The following is a 19,407-nucleotide window of genomic DNA, read 5'->3' as shown; positions in this document are numbered from 1 at the left end:
CCCTCTCCTCCTCCTAGTCTCCCCCTCTGTCACTCATTGTCATTCTTATGTCTAAGTCCCTTTGATTCCCTTTTGCCTGCAGTTCGATAGGTCCTTCATTAAATGTGTCTATGGGTGTCTGTGTGTTAAAAAGCTTTCGTCACAAAATGAGATCAAATGATCGATGAGGGGATGAAAACAGGGGAGTTGAACATGAGATGGGGAGATTTAGAAAATGAACTAAAGGAGAGCAAAGAGGAAAGACTTTTCTAGTCTATAGCCTGTTTCTACCTCTGTATCTCACTGGCTCGTTCCCATTTTTCCATACCACCTTTAACTTTTGCTTCTCAGTTTCCTCCCCAAGTCACATGCTCTATCAGTATCACACACTATCTTTTACTTCTGCTTTTCCTCTCTGCACCTCTTTCTGCTTCCCTCTCAGTAGCCTCTATCCCTGCTTTCTCAGTTTTTTTCATCTCAGTTCAAAGCCTCTCCAACTGCAGGAGCCAGCAGGAGATTTTCTGTTTGTGGGAAGAAACGGCAGGGTGGATCTCAGGAAACATTCCTTTTTACTGTTGTTGAGTATCATAGTCTAAACTCTAAATATGGCCTGTTGTAAAACTCTGAGCCATTTCAATTTAATGCATTCCTTTTTTATTTTCCCCTTTGTGTTTGTGGGAAAACAGAAGGTCTCAGGAAATAAACCCTGATTTAACACCCTGTTATAGTGAGGAGCAATGTTATTCTTCCTTTGGCCTAATCTTCCACTTCTTCCACTAATGTACTGTTGAATTCACAAGCTGTTATTTACTATACCAGTTCTTATTGCAATACTGTTTTTCTTAGTTAAATTGCCCTTTGTTTTTTGTGCACTCCACCATTAACTACTATCACAATTCTTCATTGTTTGCTACCATTAGAAGATCTCATTACATTGAGATTTGACACTATAATATGTCGAGTCCATGTGCTTTTATTATTTCAATGCAGAATACAAGACAACTTTTTATACTTTCCGTTCTGACTATGAATCAAATTCTGGGACAATTAGCAAAGGTTTTTAGGAAAGAAATCGGAATATTCTTGTTTCACTTTTTTGGCAAATCATAGACATTTACAAAAGGAATCCCTAATTTTTATTTTCATATATCAGAAAATATTAGCATATACCTTAACTTCTCTATATAACCAGTGGGCTAATCTAAACAAAGCTTTGCATCAAAACACACATACTGCACTTATTAACATCTATATGTTACAAAAAACATTTATTATAATTCTCTCTTTTTTTGGGGGGGATTTTATAAAATCAGTCCAAAACAGAAATGGACATTTTCTTTCTACCACTCTGAAAAAAAAAACATGTTTTGTAAGCAAAATAGCTCAGAATCTCAGAACTGAACAGAGAAAAAATATTTCTGCATGTAAGCATGTAAATTTTCAACAATATTTATTTTATTTAGTTGGTTTAGTTTAACATTTCATGCTTTTATCCATAACTATGGAAACAGTTATGTATTACTTCCTCATACCTTTACAGCTGGGTTTAGTTTGGTTCCAGGTTCCATCTTTTATGCAGCGCAGAACGTTGCGTCCATGTCCAGGTGGTTCCATCAAGTGACCGGGGTTGCAGCGGTAGATCACTGTGTGGTTGAAGTTAAACTCTCTTCCTATATAGATTCCATTAGCTATTGTCCCAGGATCACCACAACTGATCACTAAAGGAAGTAACAAAAATGTTATGGTATAAGTGAGCCTAAATCTGTCATACAGTGGTGTGCCAGTAAGCCTGGAGCTGTGGATGAGTGCAGCATCATTTAAAACCAAAGCGTAAAAACTGTGCTTTCTAAAATGTCATAAAAACTGTGCTTTCTAAAATGTCATAAAAACTGTGCTTTCTGTTTACTCGAATTTCTTTCTCCTTCCTCACTGTAACTTCCCTGAAGCACATTCCAACTTCATTCTATCTACCTCCCACCTCCTTCTCCCCCTTTCCCTACACATCTGTCTGCCTCTGTTAAACTTTACACTTTAAAATCTCTCACACAAGAGACCTTGTGCAGTTCTGAAGATACACAGCAGCTGCTTTCCCAGTCCCTGAACAATTTATGCTACTCTTGAACCACTTGCTAAAGAAAAACACTGCCATACATATAACAATAATGATAATATTTTAATCAGCGCTTCTACGCTGCGTGAGAATCCCATGCTGTTTGAACTAATCACTCAGACAGCAATGATCATCCTACCAGTGCAATCTGGGGGTTGTCCTGTCCACGTCCCATTGGTTGTGCAGTGTCTGGTGGTCAGGCCTGATGTTTTGAAGCCTTCCCAGCACGTGTAAGCCACTGAGCTGCCGAAGGTGATGCCATCACTGAAGACAATTCTGCCATGTGCTGGGGTGCCAGGGTTACCACAGGATACAGCTGAGTGGTGAGGAAATACCAATCAGCGTTGATTAAACTCAGCGATAATATCGGTGTAAGCAATACTGTCTTCCTGTCCCTCAGGGATGATCAGCTGTGGGCTACAATAATGAGATTATCACTAGAGTCAGCTGGAAGTAACATAAAATATCTCCTTGAGGTAGTGAAGCTGATTAATGATTAAAGGCTGTTGGGCTAGGGCGACCCCAAAGCTGAGCGCTCGTCCCCAGGTGAGACTTTTACTGCATGTTTCTGTCTCTCTCCATTTTCACTATCCAATCAAGGCAGAAATGCATAAAATAATGTAAAAAAGGAGTGTGTGTGACTGATCCTTTGCTTTTAATTACAGATGAATTACAGTTGTGTCGTAGTGAGTGAGGGGAAGTTGTTAAAACCCCTACATCACTAACGTTAACCTCCAAAACGCCACTGAGCCAAGTACAACACCTGTAAAAGATCCAAGGTCAGGTGCTGCCTGGTCGTGCTTACTGTTTGCCAAAACATCTGCGAGGTACAGCAACTGTAGAGGAAAACAAATGATGGCAAGAAGCAGCACTGGGTCATGCAGCAGGACTGTGGAGCTAATTATCAGTCAATACTTGTGGACAATGTCCTTCCTGAGTCATCTTTGGGGAGAACACAGTTGCAGAGATGAGAGCACAGAGAATACAGAAATATATTTCAAGATTGGCTGTGTGCTTGACATTGCAGCATTCATTGAGTCACACTGGTGTTCATGTTCACAGCTGCTTCAACAGTTCCTCTACTAAAGCCTATAGTGAATCTGAGGGGTTCCCTTTTATTTTGTGGAAAAAGTCACCCTCTGTGATGTCTTCTTTTGAGCCACGGATGTTTTCTTTGTGTCTGAGCCGCAGCTGGTCTTGTAGATTGTAAGACAAAATTGTCAGGGGACGGTTCATGAATGCAGCCGGGAAAGCACTACGGCTCTATCTAGTGAGCCATCGACCTTTAGTCTGCTGGCACAGCACATTAACAGAACCGACAGAAATTAGCACCCAGCCACAGCACATTTCCCTAATAAGATCATGACAGCTGACAGCCTTTAACAATCAAACACCTATTGATGGCATTCATTAGCCAGAACTCTTAAAAGCCTCGTTCAAAAGTACGTGAGACAGCATGTAGGTGGAGCACATCATACAAAGCTGCATGTGCGTCTATGACAGCAATTTCTTTGAGTAACAGTCTGTAGATGAGTGTGTATTTAATTGGAAGTGTGTATGGATTTCTTTGCATTTGTGTGTGTCAGTGACAGATGTCTTACCCTCTCTGAATCAGCTTTTAACCACTATTAGCTTAATGAAAAACAACTGTAGACAGACAAATAATTACCTTACACAATCACAGACAATGGCACACACAAACACACTTCTAAGGTGTTTGTGTGTGTCTGTACGACTGACTTGATATTTACGTCAGTTTTTCAACATATGCAAGCAAGTCAAGACTTACAAGAGGTTAAAATTAGAGACTTTCTGCAGTTTCTCAACCACACGCTTTCCACAACAGCTTTGCATAATTTCAGTTTAGAGCTCTGTGTCTTAAAGTTTCAGCCACCTGTATTATTTTAAACACATACAGTCTAAAGATAATGATTTCCAACAGGAAGAAAAAAAACCCCACAGCAATTTAGCAGCTAAATTTACAGATAACAGTAAGTACGCTTTGTCCTATTGTTAGTATACCGGTGACTTTTTGTGTCACAGGCACATAAACAAGCACTGATACATTGTGACTCCCTCTTCCTCGACCTAGCAACTCAAATTGGTGCGAGAATAAATCGTCTATCCAATTGAATTTAAAATTTGCATCAGACTACAGTGTAGACCATGTCTGCTTTACTCGGCCTGAATATCTGTGGTGAAAATTGGCAAGGCTACACAGGCAGCAGCTAATGGTTCCAGTGTCTCTACAGTTATAGGGGGACCCACTTTAATTTTCCCTGGATTCCCATGGGTTCAAAGAGTGTCTTTGGAAACTGCTGTTGTCGACTATAGAATGCCGTTTATTAACACAGTGCTGTCAAAGATCCAACTTATTTACGAGTGACACACTTCAATCCTTTGCATCTAAGCATGAACACAAACAAACAAACTTGAGTCTTCATATTTTAAATTCAACAATCGTCTTACATTATGCGTCTCTGGTGTTACATCTCTGAATTTTGAGAACATATTAAAATGACCACTTATGGACAAACAACGTTGTTAATGATTTATTGTTGCGTTCTTGCTGCAGAATTTTAGACCGCAGTGAGGAACTGAAAAATCAGCAGAGGAATTACACTCACTCAATAGCCTATATAATGTTTATTTAAAAATGAATGGCTTTATGTAGGATCAAAATATGTACACATACTGTAGTAAAATTCACACTGCTACACAAACTCTGAAACACGCTGTTTTTTTCTTTCCTGTCTCTTTAAGCTGTCCTCCCAAATGGCCCAGCCTACTCTAATAGGTCAATCACAATGTGGCAAAGGAATGTTGGTTGTGTATCCTAATTATGTGATTACAGATATAACTCTGTAAGTGTCAGCTGGTAACACAAAAACCCAGGATGCAACTATGTGTGAACCAGAACCAGACCAAGAACATAGAGAGGATCCTGCAGAGGTCAATAATTCATTTTGCATTATTATACCCCAAACCGCAATTATCATTTACTTTTTAACATATGCACAAGTACGGAGTGCCAACTAAAGTTTACAGCAACTTGCACTGTGGCAAGAGTGCAAAAAAGACTCGCAAACCAAGAGCATGCTTTGCACGCCGATGAGAGACGTTGGAGATCAGTTTTGCAGAAGTGTTTCTAGCAAGCAAATGAAAAATGGCAGACTGCGAGGCAGCTGCTCATTAATATTCAACGCAATAAAAGAAACGGAAAACCCAAGAAGTGTAATATCAGCATTTGTAACATTAAACCTCTATATTTAACTCTATCTGTATCACATATGGGCAAAGTATGGTGGGCCATCTCAGTCTGGCCAACATATTACAGTAAAGAAAATGAAGTAAAATGAGTCAAAAAGAAGTTTTTACGAAAACCCAAAGACTCAATAAATATGTGTAATATCAATTATCCAATATGGGCTCTTCACTCTTACTTTATCTAAATCACTATGACTCTCACAAAAAAGAAAATACTAAGGATAAAGATCTAAATGATTAAATCCATATATCACGCAGACTTTATAAGCAAATCTTGTTTGGTTCCTTTTATATCAGGGTATATTTTTAAGGCAATGTTTTACAGAATCTAGTCTGAGGCCCAAAGGTAACCTCAAAAGAGACAAAGACGACTTGCCATCAAAGTGTATGTTTTCAAAACAGACAGTTCAGCATGTTGTCACATTTAAATTTCTTGTATAAAGCAAGCAGCAGCCTTTTAAAGGCTCTATATAAATAGAATACAGATAAGAAGACCCCATAAATATCTATCTCGAGTCAAGTAGATAGTACTGCTTCGATTTTCAGCACTATGACAGAAAATAACTAAATAAATAAAAAGTTCTATATGCTGTTTAAAGTGTAAGCTGCAGTTTACGTTTCACTCAAGTTCAAGTGCCAAACTTTCACCTAACATGAGGAATATAAATGGTAATTTTGACACTTCCCACCTTGACAGACAGGCTGTGTACCACTCCAGGTGCCATTATGAAGGCAGGTCCTCTCGGCTGACCCAATCAGGTTATATCCTGCCTCGCAGCTAAAGCGCAAAAGGCTCTTGGTTTTAAATTCCTCTCCTCCTATACGGGCACCATGAGGAGGGATCCCTGGGTCTCCACAGATTCCAGCACTCACACCTACAGCAAGAAAGCAAGCATAAAGTTAATGTACCAAACTCAACAATGCTCTTAAAAACCAAATGAGTCCCCCACCCCCCAACATAATCCTGGACTGCTGCGACACAAACATAGAAACACATCAAAGCACATCAATTTGCACAGTGGATCCAAATACACTTGCTGCAGTCATGTCCATTAGTTCTAATAGGTTTTAGTGAATTTGTGCAACTAAATGGGAAAATGCTAGATCAGGAGGTCGTCTCTCACTGGTATCGTTATGCTAAAAATACACGCAAGCATTCATGCTAGAGGTCAACAACATCAACTAAACACCATATGCACTGGAGAAATTGCAATGACACAATTTGCCTGCTTACCCTTTTCATATACAGTAACTCACACATAGATGCACATACTCAGACATGCAAACTTTGTAGAACTGTACTTTGCATTTAGGCTATACCAAATTGTTCTAGCATTAAAAGCACTGAGCGTGTTACAATTTTAGCAGCTTAAATTCCATCGGTAGGGATTTGTGAGTTTAACAGGGTACAGCGCCAAATGCAGTGTCTTGCATCTCAATGAGTTCTTCAGCTGCAGGATGTATTCTGCCCTGCTGAGTGATCTGTTTTGAGGCCAGCAGAGTAAGCTTATTGCATTTCAGCTGTTGAGACTGTTGATGCTGAGTTTAGAAATGATCGGTTGTAGTGTTGTGGGATCTGTGTAACCCCAGTGTAGAGGAATGCTTACAACCTGAGAAGTGAACAAGGACTCTGCCACCTCTCTATTCCTGCCTGTTTCTAACATGTGCAGTTCAAGCCAGGAAATATGCCCTGTAGTATAAAGTGTGCTCAGTTTCCAGCATGTAAGAGATCACCGTGTCTCTGTGTTTGTGATAAATTGCAGCGGTAACAAAAATGACATAAAATACTTTGTCACGATAATTTACACAAGCAAAACTGTCAAATGGTGGCATAGTCATAAATTTGTAATGCAATAAAAAGCATATAAAAACTGAAAAAAGTTTTTTTTAACAGCTTGAAAATGTTCAAATAATTTCTCCCTTCATCTTTTTTTGTAGAACAAATGGGAGGACATGTGCGATGAAGGGCAGCGTGGTCATGGGGTGGTTAGTTCTCAGTAAGCTGGAAGGTAGGTAATTATAATCAACGATATAAACAGCTTGCTGCAATTTGTCACTTATTAAATTGATTAACTGATTTAAAATTATGGCGTCGCTTCTGGTATGTTATCCATGTCTGGAACTGTGGAAAGTGGAAAATCGAATCTAGAGATAAATATTCATAGAGCACAAGGACTAACTTTCGATCATAATATGACGTTTCTTAGGTGACTGTCTACCACTGTCATTTCCTCAATACAGTACATCACAGTCTCTGATCTAAAATCAAAAAACAATACGGTGAAGAATTGAGTGGTTCTGAAACACACAAGGAGCCTGTCCGTCAGTCAGAGATACCTGTCAGTTCCAGTTAATACTTCACAGTATATTATGCTGAGGCAAAACAAAGATGTCTTAGTGCTGACTTGCCTGTGGGGTATGGCTCACTGTTTTTGTTCTAGATGGGGTGTTGCTGTTTTTTTAATAGCTCAATCTTTTGTTCTCAAAAAACACTTGTTTCATTCTTCAATTCCCTGAAATTCTACTGTTTTTACCTTTAATCAGTGAGTCTTTGCTATTCTGTAGCCTTTACTGGTACTGTTTACCATCTGACAAGATCTCTGCATAGTATGTATACACTAGCAGTTAAAAGTTTGGACACACTTTCTCATTTTATGTTTTTTCTTCATTTCTACTACTTTCTACATTGTAGATACATATTGAAGACATCAAATATATGAAACAAGATATATAGAATTATGTAGCAAAGAATTTTTTTTATAAATAACTCTAAATATGTTGTATATTTTAGATTCCTGAAAGTAGGGACCCTTTGTTAACAGCGCTGCAAACCCCTGGCCTTCTATCAATGAGCTTTATGATGTAGTCGCATGAAATGGTTTCACTTTACAGGTGTGCGTTGTCAGGATTCATTTGTGGAATTTTTTTGCCTTCTTAATGGGGTTGGGACCATAAGCTGTGTTATGCAGGTTGGTACACAGATGACAGCCCTATTTGACAACTGTTAGAATTTATATTATTGCAAGAACCAATCAACAAGTAAATAGAAACGACAGGCCGTCAGTACTTTAAGAACTGAAGGTCAGTCAGTCCGGAATATTGCTAAAACTAACAACTGCTACAATGAAACTGGCTCACGTAAGGACTGCCCCAGGAAAGCAAGACCAAGAGTCACCTCTGCTGCTGAGGATAAATTAACCTGAGTCACCAGCCTCAGAAACTGCAAGTTAACAGCACCTCGGATTAGAGCCCAGATATGGACATTACACTAGTGGAAATCTGTGCTTTGGTCTGATGATTGCAAATTTGAGATCTTTGGTTCCACCTGCTGTGTCTTTGTGCGAGACAGAAAAGTTGGTCAGATGGTCTCTACATGCATGGTTCTCACTGTGAAACATAGAGGAGGTGTGATTGTGTGGGGGTGCTTTGTTGGTGACACTGTTGGGGATTTATTAAAAACTGAAGACACACTGAACCATCATGGCTACCACAGCATCCTGCAGCAACACGCCATCCCATCCGGTTTGCGTTTAGTTGGACCATCATTTATTTTTCAACAGGGCTATCTGACCAAGAAGGAGAGTGATGGAGTGCTGCGCTAGATGGCCTGGCCAGCACTCCGTCACCTGACCTTAACCCAATCGAGATGGTTTGGGATGAGATGGACCGCAGAGTTAAGGCAAAAGAGCCAGCAAGTGCTCAGCATCTCTGGGAACTTCTTCAAGACTGTTGGAAAACCATACCAAACCATCTGCATACTTCATACTTGTGGACAAACTATAGGAACTATAGGAAGGTGAGTCTACATAAACCTCATGTAGCCTATACTAATGCCCTGAGCTTATCACTGAAGATACAAAGGTGGCTCAACACCAGCAGGGGCTGGTACAATTGTCTCTTTGTGGGAAGGTGATCTGAGTGTATTTTTTCTTTGTTTTTGTTGATGTGTTTTACATGAGTCTGGAATAAAGGTTGATTGATTGGCACAAATTGCACACTGGTGTTGTGAGCAGGAGCGCTTGCCATTCTGTAATATTTTATATTATCAATTGTGTTCTGCAAAGCCTTATTAAAAAGGCATTTCTGGATACAGATTTCCTTGTTGAAAGCCTCAGTGTAGATGTGGTACATTTGCCTTACGTGTAAAAACAGGCACAGACTTATCGTGTGCTTTGAGTGCGAATATGTATGACAGCAACAGTGAATCATTCAACTTAGCCCTAATCCTGCACAAAATGTAAATCGTGTCTATTAGACATGCAGGTATATCAACTACTTTGACTTTACCAGTGCAGTAGGGTGGTGCTCCACTCCATGTACCATCTTCCTGACAGTGGCGAGTAGCATTGCCCACAAGCACTCCACCAGGTAGACAAGAGTACTGCAGTACTGAACCATATGTCCAACTGTTGGTCCCAGATACTACTACATTAGGGGGTACACCAGGGTCACCACAGGAAATAGCTACAGAGACAGCAAGAGATTGAAAGAGATAAAGAAGGGTTTAGTGTGTGAGTGTTTGTGTATGTCTCTGAATGTGTGTTTGAGTGTGGATGCGTCCAACTATAGATTACAGATACTATTGCTTCAGGTTGTGCAGCTGGGTCACTGCAGAGACAGCAAACAGGAGAGTGTTTTCAGCAAAACAGGGGTGGGATTAATGCAAGCCCTTGTTGTTTTTGTGTGTGCGTGCTTGTGTCAGAATACACAAACAGGGACTGCAAAAAGAAAGAAGTGTAGACATTAAATGTAGCATGAGACAGAGGCGCTAGCTGTTCAACCAAGGTGAACTGGAAGACAACCAAGGATGTTTTGGTTGTGTGATATGCACCTTAACCAATACAAGACAACGTATTATGACTTTGCAACTGTACAATAAAACATATGCACATAAATAATTAAACCTGCCTTGCTTACACCACATTGTAGCATACGGGCATGCAAGTAAAGCTTATTGAGTTTAACTGAATTGCCTGAGAAAACCAATAACTCATCTGAAATTAAATTCACTTCAGCCAGACAACACTGAAAGCATCTCTGCTTTTCTTCTATGTAGAAAACTAGAAAAAAATCATTCCAAAGCATTTAAGCAACAGACGCCCAATTTTTTTCTTCAGCTTCGGAGAAATCTATGTTTTACAAAGCACAAGTTTCTGGAGGACACTGATATGGAACTGCTCTCGATTTTCTATTGCTGCCAAACGACTTGTCCTCCGATATCTCTCCTCACCCCCAAATTGTATTACTCCATCCTCTCCTTGCCCCTCTGTCATCACCCCTTTCCCCCCAATTTTCCGATAAGACCTTGTTTTGCGAATGCAACGCTCGATGCACAGACGCCAAGTGCTTCACCGGTGTCTGCCCCTTCCTTCCTCTCTGTCTGATTTCTCATCTCTACACCTCTGTTCCTGTGTCTTTATTCTAAGCTTTTGTTCACCTTCTGTTCCCCTCTTCATCTGTGAATCTGCTTCCTTCTCACTATCACTCTCTAGTTTAATCTCTTTGTTTCTATCAGCAATGGTAGCTTTCTAACAAGACCACCTATAGCCTTATGAGACACATTCCAACTTTCTTTTTCTGTAAACACACATGGACACAAATCATACTCAAACCTTTACGACTCTTTCTTTCATACCCTTTTCTTTTATGATTACTTTCTTCCCATTTTCTTTCTTGAACCCTCTCGTTTGCTCTCACTCTTTCATCCACTCCTCCTTATCCTACTCTCAAAGGCTCTTCAGGCTATTTCAATCCTCAAATGCCTATTCCAGAAAACAAAAAAAAGAGCTACCTGCTTGTGACTACTTTTTTGAAGGCATGTTCTTATAAAAAAAATCCCAAAACTCACACACACAACAGGAAAGACATGTAGCCAAATATTTCCCCGACTACCTTCACTTGTTCACCCATACCTAGGCAACGAGGGATTGGCCGGTCCCACAGTCCATTATGCTGACATGTAAGGAGTGCAGAACCCAAAAGGTAGAAGCCTCGTTTGCAGTGGATTGATACAGTCACACCATAGCTGAAGACTTCTGGGTAACGAAGGCCGGATTGGCGCACGCCATTCTCCACATGACCGGGGTCAGAACAGTTCACCACTGTACGAGAGAGCAGAAGAGCCATTTAAAAGTATTTACAAAGTTTTTACAATGCAAGCATATATAAAGGTGATGGCTATATATCTTGGGAGCTTTGTGGGGTTGAGTACTGAATACTCAATTACCATTTAACAAAGTTACAATTTCATATCATGCATGCTGCTCTGCTCTGGTCTTCTTTAAACTGCTCTTTTGTCATACCCTGCTCTGTTTTTTGAAGCATTTTGTTCCCTATTGCCTCCTCCTGTCCCTTGTACTTTTTCTCTCTGGGTAGATGCCAGTTCAATAAGAGTGGAGTTTGATTTTCCCCATGTCGCAGGGGAGACTGACATTCACTCAAATTCAAGTCCATGGGGGAGACGCCTATGTGTGTTTGTGTGTGTGTGTGTGTGTGTGTGTGTGTTTGGCACCCTATGGGAACAAAGAAAGTTTCAGTCTTATAATTGACAGCTGCTGCTGTGAGGTAAAAAGAGGGAGGGAGAGCAGGATAAGACAGAAAATGTGGGGGAGATGGAGAAAGCAAGCAGGCAAGCGAGGATGAATCGCTTCAGTGGGAAACCCATGTGAGCAACTACGTTATATCGATCTGCTCTCATGACTTTGCAAAATGCTTGTGTGTGTGCGTGCTTGAGTATATCATAACTGTTACACTACCAGGGGTCTAGAGAGTTTTGTACTGTAATGACCGTGCATGGTTAGCAGAGGAAAAGAGCATGTCTCTGGACATGTACCCAGCTGTGTTTGCGCACGAATGAATTTATTAGTTTATTTGGAGATACACTGATTGTGTCTGAATTCATCTTGCAGATAAGATTTTGTTGTGTTCTCTCTTTTACTAGCAGCAGACTCGGTTCCAAAAGCAATTTCATTTACATAATGTGGGTAGAAGCAAATTCAGTCAACACATGCTGAACATACCACAGCAATCCACAATTTAAAGGAAAGTCTGTTTTTTTACAATACAACCTAGGGATCATTTTTGTCATTGAGGCCTTTTCTTTTATTTGGTTATGATTTTACTCAACAGATGTCGATAGCATCATGTTGGCTCCTCACACAGATTCTATGATTTTAAAAGTGAAAAAAATAAAATAAATAAATAAATAAAGCATTACAAGGATGTGCATGTGCATGAGTTGCTAGCTCTGTGTTAATGAATGTGGACGAGACCTTTGCAGACTGGTAAGGGGCTGCTCCACTGTCCGTTAAGTCGGCACTGAGCCCGAGCATTTCCACTTAGGACGTAACCTCTGTTGCAGGTGAAGTTGACCACATCATTGAGATTAAATTCGGTGCCATTGGTCCGCCCATTGGCTGGGTTGCCTGGGTGACCACAAGTTATTGCTGAGAGAGAAAGAGTGGAGAGAAATGTGATGAGAAACTGAAGAGATTCTTTATATAACAATATAGGTTTTAGCTTTTCATATTTGACAAAAGCAGCAAACAATCTTTAACTTCAAACCACGATGTTGTTGGTATTGTGAACTTACGGACACAGACAGGTGTTGTTCCAGACCACCGATGGTCTTGTTGGCAGATTCTGACTGATGTGCCAATTAGGCGATATCCTAACATGCACTGGTATACAACTGTGTCACGGTAACTAGATCCATCCCCGCTAATGTGGCCGTTGACTATAGGATCTGGAGAGTCACAGTGACCAGCTGGGAGAAGCAAAGTGACAGAAATTAATACAGCACAATGAAACGCATCTTTAACTCACTCACACATCACTGAAGCTGGTTTTGTGTGCTGAGCCCTGATTTTAAACACATTCTGGCTCATTGTGCCAGCAGTCACTGTGGACTGCCAAATTATATGTAGGAGCTTAGATGCTTAAACTTTCAAATGTCTGTCTTTGCAAATCACCTTCAAAGACTTTAGTTCTAAACTTGGAGCAATTACAGATGAACAAAAGTCTCTTAAAAACAGTCCTTTAAACATTTTTTTTTTCATGCACTACATCTGCCTGGGGTTACTTAAAGCTTCAGCACATAAAAAGCAAGACTCCAGTGAGCTGAGGTGTAAAGAGATTCTGAATTGTATTTGACACTATTTAATCTGTTAACAGATGTGTTTCAAAGTCGATCCCTTTTTCTTGATGTTTGTGTATCTAATGGTAAATGGTAAATAGTCCACCCAGTTCTGAACGGTCACTTGGTTATTGCCAAAGGTTAAAAGTTAAAAATAACCAGCCTTTCTAAAATTGTTACAATTATTTCTAATTTTAAGAGATAGTATTATTATTGTCTTTTTAGGTCAGCAAATATCATCTCTGTCAATAAATGACAAATACTGTTATATTTTGCCATCAATATCTCAAAAGAATATGAGGGTGGATGTGAAATTTGCAGGTGAAACATGAATATTAACAATGCGCTACCTTATCAAAGTTGTACATATAGGCTCTCCGTGTTCATTACATTGACTTAGGTGATCTATTCCATGGTGTTAGTGAGGTACTAATCAGGTTGGATTTTTCTCATTAATGTAATATGAGATGAGTCAATGCTTTGATTTTACTTTAACAGCTTGCTACATTTCTTTTCCAATGAATCAAATTGTTATTTTTTGTGCCAAAGGGACTTAGGATAAACCACAACATCTTGAACATCTTATCACATTCAATGAACATTACCTAGACACCTGGTCTCTACACCACTCCACAGCCCATTAGCGCCACACTCCCTCACGTGGGATCCCACCAGAGTGTAGCCATGGTTACACATAAAGATCGCAGTTGCTCCGAATGTGGTCAACGTCCCCAGTTTGGTACCAAAAGGTGGGGAAGGAAGTTCCCCGCAGGAGATAACTAAATAATGAAATAAATGTGTCATTACAAAGTAACAAATTACACATTACATAACATCGTGGTGCAAATGATACTTTTCCATCTTTTACAAAATCTGCAAATAAAGTGGTCTGTGTCGTCAAGCCTTCATCATGATTGGTCAGTTAAATGAAGCATTACAAGACTACCATCCTAAACTTAAACATGGTACATTTTTGTTTTCCAACACAATATCTATCTGAATTTATTTCCTTCAGAAGATTTAAGCTAATTCTGTCTTAATATCCTGGGAGACACAGCTTTAAAGTCACTGGCTAATTTAAACAGACACTTCTGTTACATTGCCAAATCCCTTGAAACTGCTGCAATGATAGGTAGGTCAGCTCAAACACAACCAAGAGAAATTAACAAAAACGTATCCAAATAAAGTCTTTAAACCACTGGCTTAATGTAAAATACATTTCAAATTTTAATCATTTTTTTAAACTTCTCCAGTGTACACATTTCACTTTTCCATTGGCATATCATATATTATGCAACAGTATGAAATTCTGTAGCCTACTAGAAAGTTGTCAAAGTCCCAATGTTCTGTCACAGCCTCTCTTTATGAAACAAGCAGCAAAGACGTATGGCATAGTAAGACTGTATTTGTATAGACAGTATTTCACTACTATCGGCATATACCCCACATTTAGGAAGTACAGACTGCATTCTGTTTGAAAGAGACACAGTCCCTAGACAATGTGCAGTAGTTAACATCCTCAGGCGTTTCGAAACACATACACCCCTGGTAACTAATTTCCAAAAAAGTAGAAGAAATAGATAAAACCTCACGCACAACCACACATAAAGCAGCTCCCTCTCAAATATACCAATGACAGAGGATTAAGCACATGCATGCTTGCCCCTCAAAGCAGGTGAAAAGCACAGTTGTTGTTGTTTTTTTTAAACTAAACTTGGCAATTATGCTAGGAAAGTAGCTTTCTTTAATTCTTCCAAGTCTCCCCTCATTTCTTTATATCTTGCTAGGAAAATTGGAAACAGGTGCACTGATTAGAAATCATACCTGAACTACAGAACATATAGCAAAAACATTTATGCCATTTAAAAGGTCTTGAAAGTCAATATTTTGTATGATCACCTTTATTTTTTTACAGTCTGAAATCTCTTAGGCAAATTTCTTATCGTTTCTTTAAATAGTCTTTAGAAATGGTTTTCCAGGCTTCTTGAAGGATAATCAATTTTCACTGCCTTTTGTTCAGTTCTCTGTCAAGATGATCTCACACTGCTTCAGTAATTTTGAGGTTAGCTGACCTTTCCTGACCAAGGTAAACAAAAGCCCATTCCTCTGAAAATGGTCAGATACAAGGGGTGGACTGAAAATGGGGAAAAAAAGGCAGCCGATTTCAAAAGAAAAACTTTGAAAACTTTCAGAAAGTGTGGATAACTATTGCTCATGGCTGCTTTAAAAAATTACATGAAAGTCAAACTCCTTGGAAGAAAAGATAAAAAAAATGATGGGCAGATTTTTGTAAATGTCTCTTGTTCCGGTTTTATTTTGATAGCCCTTGTCAAGTGTGCGGCCCATTCCCATTCCCTCGTTACTCCCTCGTGTATTTAACCCCTGTTTTTCTTTGCCCCTTGTCGTGTCGTAACCTCGTCCCTGCTGTGTGTTTCCCTCATGTGCCTGTTTAGATCCTAGCTTCTCAGTTCCAGGGTTTGTTTTCTTGTGATCCAGCTTACATTCTAGTTTTCCAGAGTTTCAGTCCTTAATTACTATGTTGAGGGCTTTTGTTTGTTTTCCGTGAGTTTTTGTTATGGTGGATTTCCCAGCAATAAAGCTGCCATTTTCAGTTAACCTCCCGTGTTGTGAGTCCTGCGTTTGGGTCCTACATCCTGCCTGCCACACAGCTGAACCGTGACAGTTTTATGTATGATCTGACTGAATAATGTTCAGTATAATTCTACTAGAGGAAATTTAGAAGGTGCACCAAATACTAATTTTATTATCATGCACTTAAGTGAGGGCATCAGCTAATTATGAGCTAAGACAGTCATAATAGTGTCTTTGTGTGTATCAGTACTTACTCTTACAGGTAGCTGGGGCATCTGACCCCTCCCAAGTTCGGTTGGCAAGGCACCGAAGAGTCCGATGCCCCGCACCTAAATAGTACCCAGTTGAGCACTCCAGCATCACCACAGAACCAAACTCTCCCAGCCTACCAGAAATTAGGCGGTAGAGCATGTGACCTGAGAGGACGTCGTCAATGCTGGGGCAGTGGACCGCTGGACAAAAAATTAATGAAATGATACAGTTATATAAAATGTAACTGAACGGCAGGTGACTTTTAATTCTTAATTAAAATCTCTGATAATGTACTATTTGTATAAATTATAATTGTATAAATTAAAATGTATTACTTATTTATAATTCTAAACAAACTCCAAATTAATTATTGATTTAGTGGACAAAAGTTTTTTTTGAAAAATAAATGATGTGTGAGTCATCTTCTCAAAATGCATCCTGGACACTGAGAAGAGAGCTTCCAGCGAGAGGCTCTAGCTTTTTCTAGATATACCAGTGCTTACTTTTTTGTCAACTAAGACATTTACCCATCCTTATAATAAAGTTAGAAATACGTACGTAGACATCTGGAGACTGAGGCAGCATTGCTCCAGCTGCCATCCTCCAAACACATGGCATTCATCGGAACACCTGGGTCAAGGTGGTAACCATGGTTACACTGATAGGTGACCTGGCTCCCAACAGTATACTGGTAAGCATGGAAGCTGCCGTTTCCCGGTGACGGAGGTATGCCGCATGAGACAGCTACCACATAACAAAAAGAAAAGTGTTGCAGGAGGAATCCTTTACAACTGCAATTTTTTAATCCTTTTTACCTTTGTTCTTTATCACTAAGAAGACTGAGAAATAATTGGTTTAAAATTTTACCTTGACAAAAAGGCGGTGGGGTATCCCACTGGAAAAGCCCATTGGAGTCGAGCTTGCAGGTGGCATTGCTTGAGCCCACCAGCCTGTGACCACGATTACAAAAGTACTGAAGTCTGCTACCTGGGCGAAGTTTGGTTCGGTTGACCACACCGCCATTCAGTGGAGGATCATTAATGCTACAGTAAGCAGCTGGAGGCAGAGAAACAAAGAGTTCTCAGCGGATAGCTTAATCGACAGTCAAATTGTACAAATAATTTGATTTCCTAAGCTAAAAATAACAAACTGGCATGACAGTTTAAGAGTTTAAGAGAGTCTGAAAACTTGGTGACATTAATTGTAACACTCCAGGCAATCTGAAGAAAACAAAAAGTAAATGCCATCTATTAGTGAACTTAGTGAGCATAATCCCAAAGCAAACAGAATAATCATAAACTAGAAGAAGATATTGCACTTATTATAGTGCAGTGTTTTGTCATCTTAGAGCAGAGTGCGAGTGTGGTAGAGCATGAATAACACTCTAAACAGTAGCTAGAACACGGCACTCAAGGGCCGCTTGGCTCTCACTTCTCTGTCTGATGTGGTCACTGCTTCACCTGATCTTGGCTCTCCTCCCTCTTGGCTTCACATTAGTGGAATGACATTCCCACTCTGATCAGGACAACAGAGTCTGTAAATCTTTCTTTCCTAGAAGTGTCATCTGTTCCCTTTTATTCACCATTTCAGATCTTATCATCCTATCATAGCATTTCTCTGTAACATAATCATTATTCATTTAGGGTCCTCCTTTATATCTCAGTGTGTATAATTTCAATAAAGGGACACAGGCTCCATTCGGATAATATTTTATCTCAAGACCAGCACATCAGAGTATCAGTTGTTGTTTATTACTGAAGATCTCTGGAAGTTTTAGTCACAGGAAAGTTTAAAGGGTACTTCATATGATTTTCCTTTCCTTTTTTCTGTCATAGTTCCCATCAGACAATATAATGTTTGAATTGCGCATATATAAGTAAGCAGTAATAACCAGCATAGTCAGTAGAGGAAGAGTTTTTATCTTCAAACACAGGGTCATGAACCACGGAGAGACAAAAATCTATCTACAAAGTGTCAGTTCTGCTATTATTTATTTTACCAAATAGTCATCAGCTAATGAGATGCCAATAAACACAATTCTACCAAAGGTTGAGCAAATATTCCTGTGGAAGCCCAATAATATTGAGGCTTTGTGGTCAGTATCTTTTTTTGTTGTTCTCTGTTATACTCTGCCATTAAAACAGAGCTTTCTAACAGGTGACACCATCTTTTACCCTAATGTATCTACAAGCTGACTTTAAATCCAACTCTTGCCCAAGCAAATAGCTTCACCAAACCTTTAACTGCCAATTAATAGGCCAACTAACACCGATAACCTTACTGTCTTGACAAGTGGGTTTATCTAAATGCCAAATCCTTCTGAGAAGTCCAGCAATCATCCCTGCTTATTGTATCCAGCTCCATGAGTTTACTCATAACTACAATTTTTTAAACCATTCTGACGAAGGCTGCTCTTGTCCAAGTACAGAGCAGAGAGTCCTTGACTTGGTCTTGGTCTATATCAACACTGAAATCTATTCTTACGCCTTCTTATGTGTCTACAATAATTCCATTTGTCTGTCGAATTTTCCAGAGCTTTCATTTAGACTTATTTTAACTGCTTCCACCTTGATGTTGTTATTGTGTTTTACTCTAGTGTTTATACCATTCCTCTAACATTAACTGCATTGCATATTGAGACTTTAGCTCCATTTGTAGTAGTTTTAGCTGATGAATACGTCACCTTAATTGTTTATTTGAAAAATTGGAATGGCTCTGCTCTCACATGTGCTGTGAAAACATGCTGAGACATATATTATTTATCCTACTACCACTGCTGACAACTTCTTTAAAGTTTACTAATTACCATACTTGTTTACAGCCTGAACAGAATGCTCCCTTTATGCATTAAGGCAAAAACAACAAAGTAGAGAGAGCGTGAGAGAGAAAGATGGGTCAAGAATTTCCAAGTGAATCTTAACAAGTGAAACTATTAAATATATATAAAAGTGATCCCAGCTTTCAGGATGGTCCGATGATAAATAGATGCCATACAATTAATAAAAATGATGCAGGGTTAATTTCACAGCCAAACAATACACTGGGTCCACAAAGAATAATAAGAAAAAAGCAT

The 19,407-nt window shown here is 39.4% G+C and overlaps 1 protein-coding gene across 1 annotated transcript in view; it reads right to left on the bottom strand.

The window, feature by feature from the left end:
* Positions 1 to 19,407, bottom strand: part of LOC147338873 (CUB and sushi domain-containing protein 1-like) — a 451,030-nt gene that overhangs the window by 24,886 nt on the left and 406,737 nt on the right. Inside the window, exons 52-62 of the mRNA XM_086285727.1 lie at positions 17,202 to 17,390; positions 16,893 to 17,078; positions 16,337 to 16,534; positions 14,096 to 14,269; positions 12,948 to 13,121; positions 12,628 to 12,801; positions 11,269 to 11,457; positions 9,644 to 9,820; positions 6,046 to 6,231; positions 2,229 to 2,405; positions 1,512 to 1,697 (exon numbers count right to left, since the gene is read on the bottom strand). Coding sequence (XP_086141853.1) covers positions 1,512 to 1,697; positions 2,229 to 2,405; positions 6,046 to 6,231; positions 9,644 to 9,820; positions 11,269 to 11,457; positions 12,628 to 12,801; positions 12,948 to 13,121; positions 14,096 to 14,269; positions 16,337 to 16,534; positions 16,893 to 17,078; positions 17,202 to 17,390 — 2,010 coding nt within the window. The remainder of the gene's footprint in view (positions 1 to 1,511; positions 1,698 to 2,228; positions 2,406 to 6,045; positions 6,232 to 9,643; positions 9,821 to 11,268; positions 11,458 to 12,627; positions 12,802 to 12,947; positions 13,122 to 14,095; positions 14,270 to 16,336; positions 16,535 to 16,892; positions 17,079 to 17,201; positions 17,391 to 19,407) is intronic.

The sequence above is a fragment of the Aulonocara sp. 'chitande type north' Nkhata Bay genome, linkage group LG1 (genome assembly GCF_057382095.1).
Source record: "Aulonocara sp. 'chitande type north' Nkhata Bay isolate Kocher_YH1m ecotype deep benthic linkage group LG1, A_spYH_male_GT1.1, whole genome shotgun sequence".
In the NCBI taxonomy this organism is placed as follows: Eukaryota; Metazoa; Chordata; class Actinopteri; order Cichliformes; family Cichlidae; genus Aulonocara; species Aulonocara sp. 'chitande type north' Nkhata Bay.
Note: the sequence above shows the minus strand (reverse complement) of the source record. Positions and strands in the feature narration are given on the sequence as shown.